This window comes from Schistocerca piceifrons, chromosome 4, assembly GCF_021461385.2.
Source record: "Schistocerca piceifrons isolate TAMUIC-IGC-003096 chromosome 4, iqSchPice1.1, whole genome shotgun sequence".
In the NCBI taxonomy this organism is placed as follows: Eukaryota; Metazoa; Arthropoda; class Insecta; order Orthoptera; family Acrididae; genus Schistocerca; species Schistocerca piceifrons.
Genome location: NC_060141.1, coordinates 295,123,981 through 295,144,565, shown reverse-complemented (window position 1 = coordinate 295,144,565; position 20,585 = coordinate 295,123,981). Strand labels below are relative to the sequence as shown.

Sequence of the window (20,585 nt, the reverse complement as noted above, 5' to 3'; positions counted from 1 at the left end):
AGAGTAAGGTGAACATCAGACGCGTCGTAAGCGTAATGTTTGTTTTTCAACCATTTCCTATGTAATTTACGAAATATTTATTTTCTTTCCTCCAGTGGTTTGTGTAGTAGTTCTAAAAACGATTCCAAAATAAGCGCAAGTATGGACAAAAACCATGAATCGAGTGGCAAGCTTACAACACATTCGTGAAGAAACACTTGTGACGTTGGATAGAATTGCAGTTTACTACATTGATATCAAAAGAATATAAACACACAGATTTGCACGTAAGAAGCACAGACATGTTCCTCTAGATGCAAAAGCGATCGACAGCTCATTTATCGTTCTGTAGGCCTATTGTGTCTGTCACTGTCGCCTGTTGCCACAAGTATGATCTTCATCTTTATATTCTAATAAGTGGGACAAGCAACTGCCAAACAGTGGGAAAAATATGCTGAAAACATTATAATGAGCTGATTACATTACATTTCACGCAAAACCAAATATTTGAATAATTTTCAGACAGTCTGTCAGTGAACAAGGTGCTAACAAAATAATATCATCACACGAAGGAAACAAGGAAAATTAAGTGACTCATAACAGAAGTGAACGAAATACGTACTAAACATTACGCTTTTCTAAGACACGAATAACTGCACATAATCTAACCACTCTATCGTCAAAGCAGGTCTGTGTTGACGATTCACACGAATCTGGCACTGATACATGGCGAGTTGAACTGGCTGCTTCTGTGTCGTAGGACTGTTTTACAGCTTTAGATAGATTGTCGAGTCTTTGTGGCAGTTTCCCCTTCATCGTCAGTTGAGGTGGCTTATTTGGGATGTCACACAGGGTGGGTACTGCATTCCACACGAGTTTATTATTGTCTGCGTTCATGAACTGGTTTTGTTCGAAATGTAGCGAACAAAACCTAATATTATTATACAGGTAAACTGGGTCTTTTTTCATTAGGTTTTCTCGTCTGCTACTAACTTACCATCTTCTGCTCCTAAAACGAAACATTAATCATTAATACGCATGTAGTTTGCAAGTGAATCCTGACGATACATTTAGTAACATGATGGTATATACCTCTCAAGATCCTTAGGAAACGTAAAAAAAGACAGCTGTGGTGTCTTCTTCCTGTTGTTGGTGCAATTTATTGCGCTACAAACGCTCCTGCTTGTAAAAACCATTGTAGAAATCAAAATAAACAACCACTATTCGCTTTCACGATCGCGCCGAACTCACAGTTTAAGTTACTGGCCGCTTGGGGCGCTGCCGGCGCGGTAGGCGACAAAATTGAGGCGAAGTGTCGCAACTGTTATGTTAGACTCAAGACTGTGACTATACCTAGAGAGCCCATGCATACAGAGAATATAGGCTCTCTAACGATGTCCTGACCGCAGAGACATCTATCAGTGCCTTCGGTGGTCTATGGTCTACAGCCGGTCTCTGGCTAAGTGCTACTTATATACATTTCGGTGCCGCCTCGGAATCCACATCATCTTTGGAGTTGGACGGATATTCGAAAGGAGGCGTTGTTAGTGAGGGAAAGATAGAAGGAAAATGGTAAGTCCGTTTAAAGTTTTATATGTTTTTTTTTTTTTTTTTTTTTTTTTTTTTTACATCTGTGTTTTGCGTGAGATTGGATTCAATTCAGTTCTCGTTCCGTAGATCCCAGAATAATATAATAGTAGTGGCTGTGGAACACGTTAGGAAGTATAATATAAAACATAGAACATTTGAATAAAATACTCGTTTCCCAAATCAGTTGTCACTAGACTGTCAAACTTCGTGAACACTTTACAGTAAACCGAAACCGCTGATATTTGCAGACGTGATAGACTGTCAGAATGAAACATTGTTATCCACTTTTCATAAAGTTATACACCAAATGTCTAATGTGTGCAAGTACTGTCATAAATGAAACCTAACAAACATTTTATTTAAGCTGGTCTAACAGTCCCTGCTAAGTTATTCATCTATGGAGTAGTAGGATTTGCCTACCAAAAACTCTTTCAAACTCTGTCTAAACTGTGCTTTATGTGAAACCAAGTTTTTAATGGTTGCTGGTAATTTATTGAAAATGTATGTTCATGAATATTGGACATCCTTTTGGACCAAGGTAAAGACCTAGTCTTTATGAACATTGTTCTCATTCCTAGTACTGATACTATGTGTAGAGCTGTTGGTTGGAAACAAACACAATATTTATAACAACTTTCATTAATTTATAAGTATACTGAGAAGCAGTGGTTAGAATACGCATTGCCTTGAACCAATTGCTATGTGGTATTGAATTTACACTGCAAATGAGTCTTATTAAATGCTTTTGCACCCTTAAAACTTGCTCGGTTTGATGAGTCAACCTTAATATGATCCTATGATTTAATAGAATAAAAGCAAGCAAAGTGTGCAAGGTTTTTTCCCCCCACATATGACATCATTCACATTGCAAATACAGACTTGTTTGGGCTCTTCAGCAGTTTGGTGGTATGCCATTCCCAGGTGCTTTTATTATATAGTTGTAATCCAAGAAATTTAAAACTGTCGATCTCTTCTATATGCATGTCTTCATATGTTATACACTTGCTGGGAGGAAATTTGTACACATTCTGAACAGTGTATAGTTGGTCTTGTCAAAGCTCAATGCCAGGGGAGTTAGCTTTAAACCATTTATTAATATCGTTTAAAATTTGATTAGTAGCCGTTACTAAATCTGTAATTTACGTGCTGTTTATTGCAATGTTTGTATCGTATGCAAACAAAACAGACTTAGCATCTGTCAATGTAACAGACAAGTCATTGACACACTGTGTTTCCTATTAGTTAAGTAAGACTCGAACCATTTTGCAGCAATGGCAATGGCACCATAAAATTCTAATTTGACAGTGTGTGATGATACGTTTTTGTTTCATTTGCTGTATATGTCGTCGTTCGAAGACTTTGAGTTCAGAGGTTGTGAATTGATATGAATTAATAGACATTGATAGCCCATGTCACACATTATTGCAAATTTGAGTGCTTCACACGTGTCATTACAACAGTTGTTGCTGCTTATGTAGTGTCTGTTAACATGTAAAGATTCAAGTAATTAAGCTGAATAATATTTTAGAGGGTATCAAAATATAAATTATGTTTATATGCAAGAAATTAATCCATTGCTTGTGTTTAAAAACGGATGTGGTTGTTCTGCTGTCATTCATGTTGACCCTGTCACGCTCTTAATTGGCTCGCAGAGTAAGTCAAATTAGGATGGGGCGGCAGATTGTGAAATCATTCATTCATAATAACAAATTATGTTCCTTTTTTTTAAGTGAAAATATTGTAGCAATATTTCTAGTCATCTGTGTGTTCAATATCTCCACTGAATATTATGTGAACGCATTAGCTTTCTCTATTAAGGTTTTTGTTGTATGTGAAAAGCTTCAGAAAATTTCTGAGAAAATGTAGAAGTGCAGTATTGATAGACCTACTTATTGTTTTATGTATTGGGTTAATAAACGTGTGTTACTGTATCTGTTGTCAAGAATTTAAACTAGGCCAGATGTGACCTATACTCTATAAACATTCATTTGCAGCATGGGATTGAATATAGATTTTAAATTACTGCATTTATTAGTAATATTAGCCCTACATGACATTGTCTTCCTTCCAGTAATTGCCATTTGAGTTCATAGAACATCTCCATTGCACTTGCTTGTTGATCAGAGCGACTGGTGCCATACATAATGGCCCACCTCGGAATTGCTTCAATGTTTTCCTTCACTCTGACCTTTTGGGATCCCAGACACTCAAGCAGTACTCAAGAATGGGTCACAGTAGGATTCTGCATGCTGTCTTTTGTTCAGGTTAACAGACCTTCCTAAAATTGTCCCAGTAAACCCAGGCAATGAGTATGCAGTCTCCTTTGCGGAGTTATTGCGATTCCTTAATATTCCTGCCTATAAGCTTGAGTCTGTCACCTGCTTTACCTATGACTGAGCCTATGTGATTGTTCCATTTACTATCTTTACAAATTGTTAAACCCAGGTATTTGTATTAGTTGACCAATTCCAGCTGTTAATCATTGGTACTGTAGCCATAGGATACAAACTTTTTTAATTTTGTGAAGTGCACGATTTTACATTTCTGAACATTTGAAGTGATTTGCCTCTCTTTGCACCACTTCGAAATCTTATGTTCTGACTGATTCTTTTTTTTCCCTCCAGAGAGTACTTCATTATAGATAACTGCATCATCTCCAAAAAGTATGAGATAAGTATTAACATTGTCTGCATGGTCACCAATATACAACGTGAACAGTAAGTGTATCAACATCTGTGGAGCACTGCTGAAATTACTTCTAACATCTTTTGATTATTCTCCATCCAGGGTAATATGTTGTCCTCCATGCCAAGAAATCCATAGGTCAGACACAAACCTAACTTGATTCCCATATGATTGTACTTTAGATAATAAGCATGTGTTTGGTAATGAGTCAACTGCATTCAGAAGTCAAGGAACACTGTACTATCTATCTGACTGCTTTGATCAATGGCTTTTATGGTGTCGTGAGAAAAGCAGGAGTTTGGAGTTCATGTGATCAATATTTTCAGAATCTTTGCTGATAGGCATGAGAAGGTAATTCTGTTAGATATCTCAGTACATTTGAGCGTCAAAATATGTTCAAAAATTCAACAAGAAGTGGATGTCAAGGATATTGAACAGCAGTTTTCTGGATCACTTTGGCTGCCCTTCTTGTTGACTAATGACTTTTGCTTTCTTCTACCCACTGTTTGAATTTTATTTTATTTTTATTTTTTAGGGATTTTCAATATCTTATAATTACGAGGATCTAACTAAGCTGCAGATGTGGTATAGAATCTGATAGGTATTCCATCAGGCTGTAGAGCTTTCAGCTGTTTCTCAACATAAGTGGAAGTAATATCTATTTCGCTCATCTTACCATTGGCATGAGAATCTAACCGATTCTGGGTTTTTAAAGGAAAACAGAGTTAAGTAGTTCTGCTTTTGCTTTGCTACCCTCCATTTAAATTCATGTCACATCCATGAGTGGGGTCTAGTGAAGCAGGGGATACAACCCGTCGGCTTTGAACAATGACGTCATTCCTTAGTAATAGATAGTAATGTCTTCACTTCGAGGCATAGATAATAAAGCAGTTCTGTGTTCTAATAAGCGCTATCATTAAAATAATTGAATGTGAATCTAAAAGCGATCGTTTATCTATATTTCACTATTTTACCATATTTCACTTTCTTATTCCACCAATATGCTTCAGTAGCTGATAAGTGTTTTTTGGCTTTTTTTAAAAAAAAAAAAAAAAAAAAAAAAAAAAACCCCTCACGAGATGGAATAAACTGATCCTACTTTATTAAGCAATCAATAAAAAAACTAAACTAAAACTTAACATCTCGTGAGGGTTTTTTTTAAGTCAAAAAACACTTATCAGCTACTGAGGGGAGCTACAACACTAAGAAGAATCGCTTCTCAGCTTTTGACAAGATCAATGTTTATCTCTCTCGCATTCCTTTGTTTCTCAACATTCTCCTCAGCTCTTTCATCTTTGTAATACATGCTCTCTGGCGACTTGTGACGTCATTGTTCAAAGCCGACGGGTTGTATCCCCTGCTACACTAGACCCCATGAGTGTCTGGGTAGTAATTTTGGTGCCACTGAAAGCCTTTGCATATGACTAGAATTTCCTTGGTTTCTGTGAAAGATCTTCAATAATAATGTTACGGTAGTCATTGAACATTTCACGCAATGAATGTGTCTCATTTACCATCTGGGTATCCATAGCATGATGCTTTGTTTTGCATCTATTTCTTTAGTGGTTTTTTTCAACATTACTGCATACTATAGATTGTCCCTCCCATCATGAATTGTTCTGCTGGGTACATATCTGTCCAATGCATGATCATATATTTTTTTTAAATTTGAGCCACAGTTCACTAAAATGCTTCTACCATGAACTAAAATTTTTGTGTTCCTCAGTAGATGTGAGATGTGACAGTGCTGCTTGTTTATCTGGTTAGCTGAATCTTTCTATTTGGTTTAAATCTAATTTGGTAATTATAATTGTTAAAACTGCTTCGTGGTCATTGATACTGGCCTTATTGTGAATATCCTCGAAGAGGTAAAGTCTGTCTGTCACCATTAGATGCAAAATATTTTCATCTTCAGTGGGATTTCAAACTGTATATTGTAGATAGTTTTCAGAGGAGGTATTTACTAATGTTTTGCAGGATGTTTCTTCACACCCCTTATTGACAAAACTCCAATTATCCCAGTTGATTGTTTGGCAGTTAAAATCTCCTCTAACAATTTGAGTTGTAGTGAGGAACTTACATACTAGTGGACTGAGGTTGTCTCTTAAATATTTTTTGTTGCATCTGGAGGTTGATAGAAGATTCCAGCTACAAATTTATGATTTATGTTGACTCGTGATAGTGAGTCTTGCCAAAACAGTCTTGCAGGCAGCTTCAGTTTCTGTCTTGCTGGATTTGAATTGGTCTGCTGTGACAGATACACCACCTCAATTTCTCATTAGCCTGTCCTTTCCATATATGCTTAAATTTTCCCCAAAATTATCACTGCTATCAAGTTTGGGTTTTACCCAACTTTCTGTACCCTGTTGTGTGAGCTTCACTGCTTTTTAGGATCCCTTAAAACTCTGGCACTTTCTTGTGAATGTTTCAGCAACTGATCACTAGGATTTTAATACTCTTGCCTGCATGGGGCATTTCATTTGAGTTGATTAGTACTTTGTCTCCTCAGACATAAGCCTGTATCCTCCTAAACCTGAGGTCAGAGTCTTAATGACGGCACTGTTTCCATGGGTTTAGATAACATACAATTCTCATATGTTTGTACATATTGGTAACAAGTTAACTTAATAACATGAAAAATAATTATCCACAGTGTGCTCACCACACACATTTGCAGATGGTTACAACCCTGGCACTGCTGCTAGGCCTCTGTTACAGTTTCATGTCTTCCTCTCTGCCGGACTGAAAAGTAGCCTTAGAGCCCCCTCATGATAAATTCAGAAAAAGAGCTGAGACATTAGTATTATGTGCTGTCAAACTTCAGTGTAAGCTTTTCCTACAAATACTGTAGACTATTATGCAACAGAAGTATTAATGAACTAGATTAGATTAGTACTTGTTCCATAGATCATGAATACGACACTTCGTAATGATGTAGAACGTGTCAGGTTAATAAAAGGTGTCTGTACAAGATATTACATGACACTTAATTTTTTTTTGGGGGGGGGGGGGGATTTTATCCAAAAATTCATTCAATGAGTAGGAGGAGTTGCCATTCAGGAATTCTTTTAAATACTATATGGCTATCTGTCAGACTTTTGATGCTATTAGGTAAGTGACCAGACTTCTATGGCAGCATAATTTACCCCTTTCTGAGCCAAAGTTAGATTTAACTTTGAGCAGTGAAGATCATCCTTTCTCGTAGTGTTGTAGCCATGTTCACTGCTATTACTTTTGAATTCATTCTATTTGTTAATAACAAATTTCATACGTGAATATATATATTGTGAGGCTACAGTGAAGATCCCTAGCTCTTTAAATAAGTGTCTGCAGGATGATCTTGGATGAGCTCCAGCAATTATTCTGATTACACGGTTTTGTGCAATGAACACTCTTTTACTCAATGATGAGTCACCTCAGAATATGATGCCATACGAAAGCAGAGAATGAAAATAGGTGTGGTAAGCTAATTTACTGAGATGTATATCGCCAAAATTTGCAATGACCCTAATAGTATAAGTAGCTGAACTCAAACGTTTCAGCAGATCTTCAGTGTGTTTTTTCCAGTTCAACCCCTCATCAATGCATGCACCTAGAAATTTTGAGTATTCTATTTTAGCTACAGATTTCTGATTGAAGTCTATATTTGTTAATGGTGTCATTCCATTTACTGTGTGGAACTGTATATACTGTGTTTTGTCAAAGTTTAATGAGAGCTCATTTGCAGAGAACCACTTAATGATTTTCTGAAAAATATCGTTTACAATTTCATCAGTAAATTCTTGTCTGTTGGGTGTGATAGCTATACTTGTATCATCGGCAAAAAGTACCAGCTTTGCATCTTTGTGAATATAGAATGGCAAGTCATTAATGTATATTAAGAACAGCAGAGGACCCAAGACGAACCTTGCGGCACCCCATTCTTGATTGTTCTCCAGTTTGAGATATCACCAGTTTTTTCATTTTATGTGAACTGCTCATTTCAACTTACTGCACTCTTCCAGTTAGGTATGATTTAAACCATTTGAGCACTATCCCTTTCATACCACAATACTTGAGCTTATCTAGAAGTGTTTCATGATTTACACAATCAAAAGCCTTTGAGAGATCACAAAAAATCCCAACAGGTGCCTTCCAGTTACTCAGTGCATTTAATATTTCATTAGTGAAAGTATATATAGCATTTTCCGCTGAAAAACCTTTCTGGAAACTAAAATGACGATTTGTTAAAACTTTATTTTTAGATAGATGCGAAGCTACTGTACAATGCATTACTTTTACAAGAATTTTGGATAAGGCAGTCAAAAGGGAGGTTGGGGGGTAGTTGTTATCAGACATATCCCCTTATTTATGCAATAGTTTAACAATGGCATACTTCAGTCTATTTGGGAAAATAACCCGCTTCAGAGAGCTATTACATATGTGGCTAAGAATCCCACTAATCTCTTGGGAACAAGCTTTTATTATCCTGCTAGAAATGCCATCAATTCCATGTGAGCTTTTATTCTTGAGAGTTTATTATCTTCCTAATTTCAGGAGGAGAGGTGGGTAGAATTTCAATTGTATCAAATTGTGTGGGTAAGGCTTCTTCCATTAACTGCCTTGCTTATTGTCATGAAGGTTTAGATCTTATTTTCTCTGCAACATTTATAAAATGATTATTCAAAAAGTTTTCGACTTCCGGCTTGTTGTTTGTCAAGTTTCCATTCGCTATGATGATAATGCCATCGTCCTGTACTCTTGGTTGCCCTGTCTCCCTTGTAATAATATTCCAAATTATTTTGATTTTGTTATCAGAGGTATTAATCTCAGACATAATGCACATGCTTCTGGACATTTTAATAACCTTTCTTAATGTAGCACAGTAGTTTTTATAATACAGAGTGCGTTCCATAAGTAATGCTACCAATTTTTTTCTGATGCAATGGTACACCACTGCATGTTGTAACCAGCTGGGCTAAGTGGATGGGGGTGTTAGCTTCAAAACGCTCTGTCTCATTCGGCTGCAAGCTGCCGGAGAGTCAGGACAAGTGTTTCCATCAACCCCGTTTTGAGTTTATGCAACACAGTGCAATGGATCATTTTGTAGAGCAATGTTATGGTATCAAATTTTGCGTTAAACTTGGGAAGTCCACCACCGAAACGTGTCCCTTACTTCAGCGTGCCTTTGGGACCGATTGCTTGTCCAAATCACAAGTTTTCCGATGGCACATGGAGGGCGAAGAGGAGATCACCGACGAACCTCGCAGTGGACGGCCATCAACCGCACGAGTCGACGAAAATGTGATGCGTGTGCATGATTGTTTGAACTCTGACAGACTGCTGAGCGTTCAATTGATAGCACAAACTCTAAACATGTCAAAAACCGTTTTTCGCATTGTGACCGAAGATTTGAACGTGAGAAAGGTGTGTGCCAAACTTGTCCCAAAAGTGTTGACCAACGAACACAAGCACATGTGAGTGCTTCGATCCCGGTTGGAAATGTGTGAAAATGATTCTCATTTAGTAAACTCGGGTATCACTGGTGATGAGCTGTGGATTTTTGAGTACGGGCCTGAGACAAAAAGGCAGAGTTCAGAGTGGCACACCCCATCGTCGCCCCATCCCAAGAAGGCACACATGAGCAAGTCCATTATCAAAGCCATGCTCATTGTCTTCTTTGACGTCAGAGGCATTGTCCACCATGAATTCATACCTACCGGAACTACAGTGAACTCAACTTTCTACTTGGAAGTGCTCAAAAGATTGAAAAGGAGGGTCTCACAGTGCCGAAGTGACATCAAGGACACATGGAAAGTTCACCACGACAACGTGCTGAATCACAGTGCCTTCATTGTCAACGACTTCCTGGCCAGGACCAAGACCCGTTGGTTCCCCAGCCTCCCTACAGTCCTGACCTAGCTCCCGCTGACTTTTTTTTGTTTCCTCGGTTAAAAGGAGTCATGAAAGGAAAACATTGGGACACGATTGAAAGCATCCAGGCGCATGTTACATCAGCTCTAAAGGACATTCTGGAAAAGGCATTCCAGGATGCCTTCCAGGCATGGAAACACCACCTCCAGAAGTGTATCGACGCAAGAGGGTGCTATTTTGAAAATTTTTGATTATTTGTATGAATATATTCAATAAATTATTTTTTATGAATTTGGTCGCATTACTTATGGAGTGCACCTTGTGTTTGGCTGTTTCTGGGTCCTTACTCTTTCTTGTTGTTAGATACAGTTCCCTTTTGTGGTTACAAGGTATTTTTATTCCTTTAATAAGCCAAGGTTTTTTGCATGGTTTCTTATAGTTGGATTTAACTACTTTCTTGAGGAAACAGTTTTCAAATTCTCTTAAGAGTGTATCATGAAATAAGTTATATTTTAAATTAGCATTGGGTTCCTTGTACACCTCGTCCCAGTCTAACTGCTAAAGATTTTCCCTGAAATTTCTAATTGTTGCGTCATTAATTGAATGTGCAACTTTGGAGTGTAGTTTTGAATTACTGAATGGAGCTATGTCATGTACCGTTAACTAGCTGAGCACCACATCAGAAAGGCCATTCTCAACAGGACAAGAATTTAAGTTTTCAAACTTATCTTGGTCTATAAAAGTGTTATCTATCAATGTGCTGCTGTCCTTTACTACCTGAGTAGGAAAATCAATGACAGATGTCAAATTGAAAGAAACGAGCAAGACTTCCAGGTCATTCTCCTCGTGGACCTCTTGAGGTAATTATGTAGTCTGAGTTGTTAAAGCAGTAGAGGCATACCCTTTGACAGCTCTTTTGAATAAATGTTTCATGTCATTCAACTTCTTGGGCAAATTGTTATATGGTTTCAATCAGATATAAAATGCTTTTTAGAGTTTTCATTTATTCCCTTGGTAAATGTTAGTCCAAATTATCTTGTTCCACGATGACGTGTGGAACTATTTGGACACATTTGTTTTTTTCCTGCTGTATACTACAGACTGGTAGATAAACTCATTTGGTACAGTAAGGATACTAAGTTTTTGTAATATTTCTTTACTATTTTGGGTTATTCTTATTACCCTTTTCTGCAATTTGAAAATTGTATCCCTGTTTTGTGTGTTTGATCCTCTGAAAATAATTCCCAACTCCCTGAGGGTATAACATGCTCTGGCGGTTTCCGGTTATTAAGGGTGGTACTGGTGTGCAAGACTCGCACTCCCCCTTGGTTATTGAACTTACTTGGAGTTGCTTTGCTGATCTTTTCCGAATAGCTGGCTGCGATGTCCTGCACAACTTCTTCTCCGAAGATAAGAATCTACTTTGGAGGAATTTTTTACACTTTTAAAGTAACTCTGTACACTCGAGAATACTTTGAACTCAGTCTCACATTGAGACTAGAGTGGAGCATGCGTTTGACATACATATTAAGAGGCATTACCAAATGCTTAAGTCTTGACTTGATACAACAACAAATCCATCAAGGTGGTTATATAACTGGGGATCCTAGTGCCATTAAAACAAGTAAGACTGTGTATAATGACAAGATAACTTACTGCTACCTCCACAAAAGCAGTATGACCTTGATATCAGTGATTTGCTGCAACTGTTGGTTGTCCGACATGTCAAGACGAGTATGCTGTAAGTACTAAACTATATGACAGTATAAGAGGATGAGAACAGAATACAGGATAGTAAAAGACTTCAAGAGAATTTGGTGTGGGAAAACGAAGATGAAAGTAACACAGAACCCACCTCGGGATCTGACGGTCGTCACTCCGCCCGTTAACACAGAATGTTAATGTCCCTGGGGAATAATGTGACTCCGCCCGGATCCCATGGATCTGCTCTAAACCTCGCTTGAGCAAGTGCAGACCAGCACTTCTCATCACATTTTGTGTGGAAGTCTCCCCTCTACAAAACAATTACCACTTTACTAGTAAACACTACTTTCTGTGAGTCTACCCCCTTCTGTATCTTATTCTGGATAAGTTTAAATTCCTTCCACAAATGGTCTATGCAGTTTTTAGTGTAATCAAGTTCGGACGCTAAATGTGATGGAACGTTGCTTGTTTTCGCCCTCTCAGCAACTTTCTGGTCGTTTAATTCCTCTACCTGTTCCTCCAGACTGCGTATATTTATGGTGTCTGAGGTTGCTAGCTTTTCATTAAAATTTCTCTCTAGCGCACCTACACGAGTGTTGACCCCCTGCAATTTGCGATTGTACAGTAGGAATCAGTTTGTCTTGTCTTTCAACCGTATCTTTTAAGGTATGTAATCTGTGTTTCACTGCGTTGAATGTAACATTACAAAGACTTTGAAATGACCCTAACCTCTCATTAAGATCAGACTGTATATTGGTACACTTGTCCTCAATATCAAATTCTAATCTCTGGGTCAACTTCCGAAATTGATCATCCTGCTTTTGGTTAAAGTTCATAAACATTTGATCTACATCTACATCTACATCTACATCTATACTCCGCGAGCCACCTTACGGTGTGTGGCGGAGGGTACTTATTGTACCACTATCTGATCCCCCCCTTCCCTGTTCCATTCACGAATTGTGCGTGGGAAGAACGACTGCTTGTAAGTGTCCGTATTTGCTCTAATTTCTCGGATCTTTTCTTTGTGATCATTACGCGAGATATATGTGGGCGGTAGTAATATGTTGCCCATCTCTTCCCGGAATGTGCTCTCTCGTAATTTCGATAATAAACCTCTCCGTATTGCGTAACGCCTTTCTTGAAGTGTCCGCCACTGGAGCTTGTTCAGCATCTCCGTAACGCTCTCGCGCTGACTAAATGTCCCCATGACGAATCGCGCTGCTTTTCGCTGGATCATGTCTATCTCTTCTATTAATCCAACCTGGTAAGGGTCCCATACTGATGAGCAATACTCAAGAATCGGACGAACAAGCGTTTTGTAAGCTAATTCTTTCGTCGATGAGTCACATTTTCTTAGAATTCTTCCTATGAATCTAAACCTGGCGCCTGCTTTTCCCACTATTTGTTTTATGTGATCATTCCACTTCAGATCGCTCCGGATAGTAACTCCTAAGTATTTTACGGTCGTTACCGCTTCCAATGATTTACCACCTATGGCATAATCGTACTGGAATGGATTTCTGCCCCTATGTATGCGCATTATATTACATTTATCTACGTTTAGGGAAAGCTGCCAGCTGTCGCACCATGCATTAATCCTCTGCAGGTCCTCCTGGAGTACGTACGAGTCTTCTGATGTTGCTACTTTCTTGTAGACAACCGTGTCATCTGCAAATAGCCTCACGGAGCTACCGATGTTGTCAACTAAGTCATTTATGTATATTGTAAGCAATAAAGGTCCTATCACGCTTCCCTGCGGTACTCCCGAAATTACCTCTACATCTGCAGATTTTGAACCGTTAAGAATGACATGTTGTGTTCTTTCTTCTAGGAAATCCTGAATCCAATCACAAACCTGGTCCGATATTCCGTAAGCTCGTATTTTTTTCATTAAACGTAAGTGCGGAACCGTATCAAATGCCTTCCTGAAGTCCAGGAATACGGCATCAATCTGCTCGCCAGTGTCTACGGCACTGTGAATTTCTTGGGCAAATAGGGCGAGCTGAGTTTCACATGATCTCTGTTTGCGGAATCCATGTTGGTTATGATGAAGGAGATTTGTATTATCTAAGAACGTCATAATACGAGAACACAAAATTCTGCCTTTCTTCGGTCGTCCTCTGTTTCGGTGCCATCGTGGTCAACGAGTGACTGAATAGGGGATTTAGATCCGCTTACCGATTTTACATATGACCAAAACTTTTTAGGGTTCTTGTTTAGATTGTTTGCCAATATTTTATGTTCGAATTCGTTGAATGCTTCTCTCATTGCTCTCTTTACGCTCTTTTTCGCTTTGTTCAGCTTTTCCTTATCAGCTATGATTCGACTACTCTTAAACCTATGATGAAGCTTTCTTTGTTTCCGTAGTACCTTTCGTACATGATTGTTATACCACGGTGGATCTTTCCCCTCGCTTTGGACCTTAGTCGGTACGAACTTATCTAAGGCGTACTGGACGATGTTTCTGAATTTTTTTCCATTTTTGTTCCACATCCTCTTCCTCAGAAATGAACGTTTGATGGTGGTCACTCAGATATTCTGCGATTTGTGCCCTATCACTCTTGTTAAGCAAATATATTTTCCTTCCTTTCTTGGCATTTCTTATTACACTTGTAGTCATTGATGCAACCACTGACTTATGATCACTGATACCCTCTTCTACATTCACGGAGTCGAAAAGTTCCGGTCTATTTGTTGCTATGAGGTCTAAAACGTTAGCTTCACGAGTTGGTTCTCTAACTATCTGCTCGAAGTAATTCTCGGACAAGGCAGTCAGGATAATGTCACAAGAGTCTCTGTCCCTGGCTCCAGTTCTGATTGTGTGACTATCCCATTCTATACCTGGTAGATTGAAGTCTCCCCCTATTACAATAGTATGATCACGAAACTTCTTCACGACGTTCTGCAGGTTCTCTCTGAGGCGCTCAACTACTACGGTTGCTGATGCAGGTGGTCTATAGAAGCATCCGACTATCATATCTGACCCACCTTTGATACTTAACTTAACCCAGATTATTTCACATTCGCATTCGCTAATAACTTCACTGGATATTATTGAATTCTTTACTGCTATAAATACTCCTCCACCATTGGCGTTTATCCTATCCTTGCGGTATATATTCCATTCTGTGTCTAGGATTTCGTTACTGTTCACTTCCGGTTTTAACCAACTTTCCGTTCCTAATACTATATGCGCACTATTTCCTTCAATAAGAGATACTAATTCAGGAACCTTGCCCTGGATACTCCTGCAGTTTACCAATATTACGTTGGCTTTTCCTGTTTTTGGTCTCTGAGGACGGACGTTCTTTATCAACGATGATAATGTCCTCTCTGGTAAGCCGTCAGGTATTTTATCGTTTCGCCCAAGGGGGGTCCCTCTAACCTAAAAAACCCCGTGTGCACGCCACACGTACTCTGCTACCCTAGTAGCTGCTTCCGGTGTGTAGTGCACGCCTGACCTGTCTAGGGGGGCCCTACAGTTCTCCACCCAATAACGGAGGTCGATGAATTTGCAACCATTATAGTCGCAGAGTCGTCTGAGCCTCTGGTTTAGACCCTCCACACGGCTCCAAACCAGAGGACCGCGATCGACTCTGGGCACTATGCTGCAGATATTAGGCTCAGCTTGCACTCCGCGTGCGATGCTGGTTGTCTTCACCAAATCAGCCAGCCGCCGGAAGGAACCAAGGATGGCCTCAGAACCCAAGCGGCAGGCGTCATTCGTTCCGACATGTGCTACTATCTGCAGCCGGTCACACCCAGTGCGTTCAATAGCTGCCGGAAGGGCCTCCTCCACATTACGGACGAGACCCCCCGGCAAGCACACCGAGTGCACACTGGCATTCTTCCCCGACCTACCCGCTATTTTCCTGAGGGGCTCCATAACCCGCCTAACGTTGGAGCTCCCTATAACTAATAGGCCCGCCCTCTGTGACTGTCGGGACCTTGCCGGAGAATCGGCCACTGGCCCAACAGGCGAGGCATCCTGTGGTGGCTCGGAAACGATGTCATCACCACTAGGAAGCACCCCGTACCTGTTGGAAAGGGGTAAGGCAGCTGCCACGCGGCCAGATCCCACCTTCGCCTTTCGGCCAGGCACGCGCGAGCCCACCACTGTCCGCCATTCACCCTGGAGTGATGGCTGACCGGTAAGATGCTCACTGCCGGAAGACGCAGCGACATCAGGGGTTCCATGCGATTCCAAGGCCACCGAAGTAGGCATAGGTCTCACCACAGTTGCCCCAACGCCACTACGAGCCGACGCCTGCGCCTCGAGCTCGATGAGCGTAACAGACAAAGCCTCCACCTGCCCCCGAAGAGTGGCCAATTCTCCTTGCGTCCGCTCACAACAACCACAGTCCCTACACATGACTATGTTTACCCTACAAGCGAACGGTGTACTCGCCTTATTAGCAGCAGGAAATCGAAGTGCTCTCTCACTGACGGTCTAACCGACACTGAGCTGTTCTAACCAAACAAACAAAAGCCTGTACGATACGAGGGTCGATAGCAACGGCGATACTGTACACTACACTGTTATTAAAATAAACGGTTGTGTCTAGTAGGCACTCAAACACGCAAGAAATTACAAAAATAAAATAGTAACTACCCAGATAACTGAAAATAAGTTGTACTTGTTTGAAGTTCGCAAAAATGTGTAACAAGCGAACGGTGTACTCGCCTTATTAGCAGCAGGAAATCGAAGTGCTCTCTCACTGACAGTTAAAGAATTACTTAATTCATTCTTTAAATCTACTCATAAATTTTCCACTTTATCATTTAACATCTCAAATTTAAAATTTAAAGCTTCACTCTGTGCTTACAACTTTTCACTTAAACTAGCACTTTGTGCTTCTAGTTTTGCATTTAAAGCAACATTTTGCTCACTTAGTTGTGCTTCTAGTTTCTCACTTAAAGAAAGATTTATATCACTTAGTTCTTGTCTCTCTACATCTAACTTGGTATTTACCTGAGTATTCACTGAGTCTAACTTCAGACTTAATCCCTTAATTAAATTTGCTACTTCAGTTCAGTCTGGTGTGACCTCAGTCACTGTCATCGCCATGGTTGGTTCTACAGTTTCTGTAGGTTGTTGTTCCTTCTCCAGAGACCTAATTTTCTTCGATCTTGCTATCATTAAAAAAAATCACCTCTGTAAATAAAGACCACCTTAGTTTATATTCAAATAGTTATTATCTTGAGCTCACCTGGCATAGGAATGTAGGCTGTGTCGGTGTGGTTTAAAAACCGCACGGGTGTCAGCAGCATGAAATGTTGGTCGTGGTGTCGGCGGGCACGAAGTCAGCAACTCAAACAGCAACCAGCTAAGATGGCGGGCTACTGTGACTGCGTCGGCATCAGCTGGTTACTGCGTGTGTGAGGATTGCTTCATCCCCACCACCAAATCTTCTTAATCAAATCTTGCAGACCAATTTTTTCATCTCGTTATTATATGTTACTATGGAAACTCGTAACTTTCTCTCATCTCAATCTTCTTCAAAAAATTCCTCTTGTTTGTGTCCTACTCACATTGGTCCCCATGTTTTGGCGGTTTCCAGTGATGAAGGGTGGCAGTGTGGTACTGGTATGCAAGACTCACACTCCCCCCTTGGTTATCGAACTTACTTGGAGTTGCTTCGATGATCTTCTTTTCTGAGTAGCCGGCTGCAATGTCCTGCACAATATCTTCTCCGAAGATAAGATACTACTTTGGAGGAATTTTTTATATTTTTAAAATAACTCCATACATTTGAGAATACTTCGAACTCAGTATCACCGTATTTTCATCGCACATAGCAGTTTTCATACAACTAAAACATTTTTCATAAGCCTGACACCTTCTGGTCCGTCAGAAACTATCACATTCATTTTTCCATATATACAGTCTACAAACCTCTCAATGTGTAACAAGACAACTGTCTGGACCTTACGAAAGTAAGGGAGAATGAATAAGAAATTGTCTTTTCTCTTCTTTCAACAACATTCAGATATTGACACACTAATGTATGCTGGACACTTTGTAGGAGGAAAAGCAATTGAAAAGGAATGATTAGATTAAGAATGCATAGTGGGACTATGAGTTGTGGATTTGTTAATGGATGAAGTTAATGCTGATATTTCATAGAAGTTGGGAACTGTTTCCTATTTTTGCACTGAATGAGTTATTTTTTATTTTTATTTTGTGGAATTGTGTAGTATTTACACTGCAGGTAAAACAAAAATTGTTGCAGATACGTTTCATACTGATCCAAAATCGAGCTGGCAAGACTAGATTGGCCAAATGGTATATGAATTTTGACGATGATGAAAAGCAAAAATTAATTGAAGAAGTGCATGCTGTGGTCACCGTAAGGGATGCCAAACACACCAACTTTGTTGAGGTTTGTACACTGACTCTAAACATGCTCTATAACAGCCCTGTGACAGACTTGGAATGAGTTAATATGCTTAATTGACCTTTAGATTTGTTTACCAATTCTGCTCTGGTAGATATCATAGTTTTTGCATTTTTAGTTTTCATGATGTGTATAAAAGTTGTTGGGATTTGAAGACTTTTGTGCTTTTATAACTACATCACGAAGTTGTATATCATTAGTGAGTAATTTATTTGCTCCATTTTTCAGTTTCGAAACTTCAAAATTGTGTACAGGCGATATGCTGGCCTTTATTTCTGCATTTGTGTAGATGTGAATGACAATAATCTCTGCTATCTGGAAGCTATTCATAATTTTGTAGAAGTATTAAATGAGTACTTCCACAATGTCTGTGAGTTGGATCTAGTCTTCAATTTCTATAAGGTATGGATTTGTTTCTTATCCAATAAATGAATTTAATCTCTTTTTACTGTGCTTGCAGATTACTTCTGAAATATTGCTTGTATACGTTCACAATAGGAAACTTCCATGTCTTACAAACTTGTTAAATGTTACAGGTGTACACAGTTGTGGATGAAATGTTTCTAGCTGGAGAAATAAGAGAAACCAGCCAGACAAAAGTTTTAAAACAGCTCCTGATGCTGAATTCGCTGGAATAAGCAAGACTTGTGTGTTTCAAATAATTTGTAAATAATCGTGTAAACATTTTTGACATATATGTGTGTGCCAAGATCTGACAGTTGATTGTTGGTCATATATACTTTCATTGTTATACATTCCTTTAAGTTAAGTTTAAGATATTTGTTGAAGTACAGAAAAAGCAATATTATATTCTCTTTATTAATACTGTTTAATTTTATTAAAATGTTCCACAGAATATACTCGTGAAGTACTACTTGTTCCTTTTTTGAAGAGTTATGATGCATTGTCTCACAGGAGCAGCAGTTTAGATAGGTATATGACTTCTGACTGATATTCATTTTTTTCCGTGCTCTACGAACCTTAGTGGTCAGTAAAATGTGCGAAGAGTATCTCTGTTGGATATATCACCAAATTTAAACCATTTCAAATTAAATTCGTGTAACATATTTATAACTCCACATCTTAATCAGGTCCAGCCCCACCCCCATCAAATATGTAGACAAATCAGACACATTGCCGTCCACTATGGCTGTGCCGGAAAAGCAGCACTGACACTGAGGCATTCACCGTGTTGTAGCCCTTCATAAAGTGAACAAGTAATACCAAAATTCATATGCATAATGGACTACTGTATCTCTAGCTTTATTTGTATCTTAATTTGTTGATATATCAACAGTGGTTTATGAAACATGAAATGAAATGATCAAAGTTGCAGTATGAATTATATTGCTCTGTTATGTGTAGATGTAAGCCATTATAAAGTATGATACCACTTGTGCTAAATGAAGTAGTGTAACAACTAAGCAAATCAACCATGGATCAAATTCCTCTTCTCTTGCCTTTGGCAGGTTACTCCTAATATGATAAACATCTACATCTATACTCTGAAATGTGAAGTCCGTGGCATAGGGTACTTCCCATTGCACCAGTTTTAGGACTTCATCCCATTCCATTTGTCAATGGAGCAAAGGAAGAATGAGTGCTTAAACCCAATGCTTTAGATTACAAGAAAAAAAAAAACCAAAGTCAGAATTAATTTTAGCTTGTGATTTAGACTAACATATGAATAAAATCTTCAACTTTTGTGGTCCTGTCTTCCTCAGTTGCGTGTAATATTACGGTATATTGATAATTTTTTTACTTATGGGCCGTCTGACAGCAACTGAATGAAACACAATTTTAAAGGCGAAACACGTATGGCACTAAAATTGTGTTTTAGTCAGTTGCTGTCAGACGGTCCATAAGTAAAAATTATCAATACACCGTAATATTCATAAAATGTTTGGGACACCTGTTGAACTTCACATATTGCTTGTAATGACAATATCTTGATGTGCACTACTGTGAGAATTGAACATCAATTTCCATAATTGCTAAACACACATACTAGATCTTCTTGCACATCAGTTTAAGGATACTACATTTGAGTAGCACCATTAAGTTAGATTTGGAGTGGGTAGTCATCACCATCACCAAACAGTAAGTACATAATATATTTGGTTCCAATTGGATAATTTATATCATTTGTACCACAGTTGAAAATCCAAGCAAATTTGTGACATAAGAGAATTGAACTCTTTAAGGGCGAGAGCTGTTGCCACACATACATCTCCACTCCACTAACCACCTAATTGTGTTATATGGACATTACTTCGATAATGATAGTTACTTACCCCCTTTTCCTGTTCCTATCACAATTGAGGCATGGAAAGCCTCGATCTTGGTTAGTCTCTCGGGGGAATTCTTCTCTCT

The 20,585-nt window shown here is 39.0% G+C and overlaps 1 protein-coding gene across 1 annotated transcript; it reads left to right on the top strand.

Annotated features, from left to right (window-relative positions):
- The first annotated feature begins 1,310 nt into the window (after positions 1-1,310).
- LOC124795258 (AP-2 complex subunit sigma) lies at positions 1,311-19,035 on the top strand. The gene is made up of 4 exons (XM_047259202.1): positions 1,311-1,551; positions 18,048-18,197; positions 18,441-18,614; positions 18,749-19,035. Exons 1-4 carry the CDS (start codon positions 1,549-1,551, stop codon positions 18,848-18,850), a joined length of 429 nt encoding a protein of 142 aa, XP_047115158.1. The 5' UTR covers positions 1,311-1,548; the 3' UTR covers positions 18,851-19,035.
- The last annotated feature ends 1,550 nt before the right edge of the window (positions 19,036-20,585 follow it).

Bases quoted from the DNA above. Each gene is read 5' to 3' on its own strand.
- LOC124795258 (XM_047259202.1), top strand. The intron at 18,198-18,440 runs GTTTGTACACTG...TCCATTTTTCAG, and splicing joins AACACACCAACTTTGTTGAG to TTTCGAAACTTCAAAATTGT. The intron at 18,615-18,748 runs GTATGGATTTGT...TAAATGTTACAG, and splicing joins TAGTCTTCAATTTCTATAAG to GTGTACACAGTTGTGGATGA.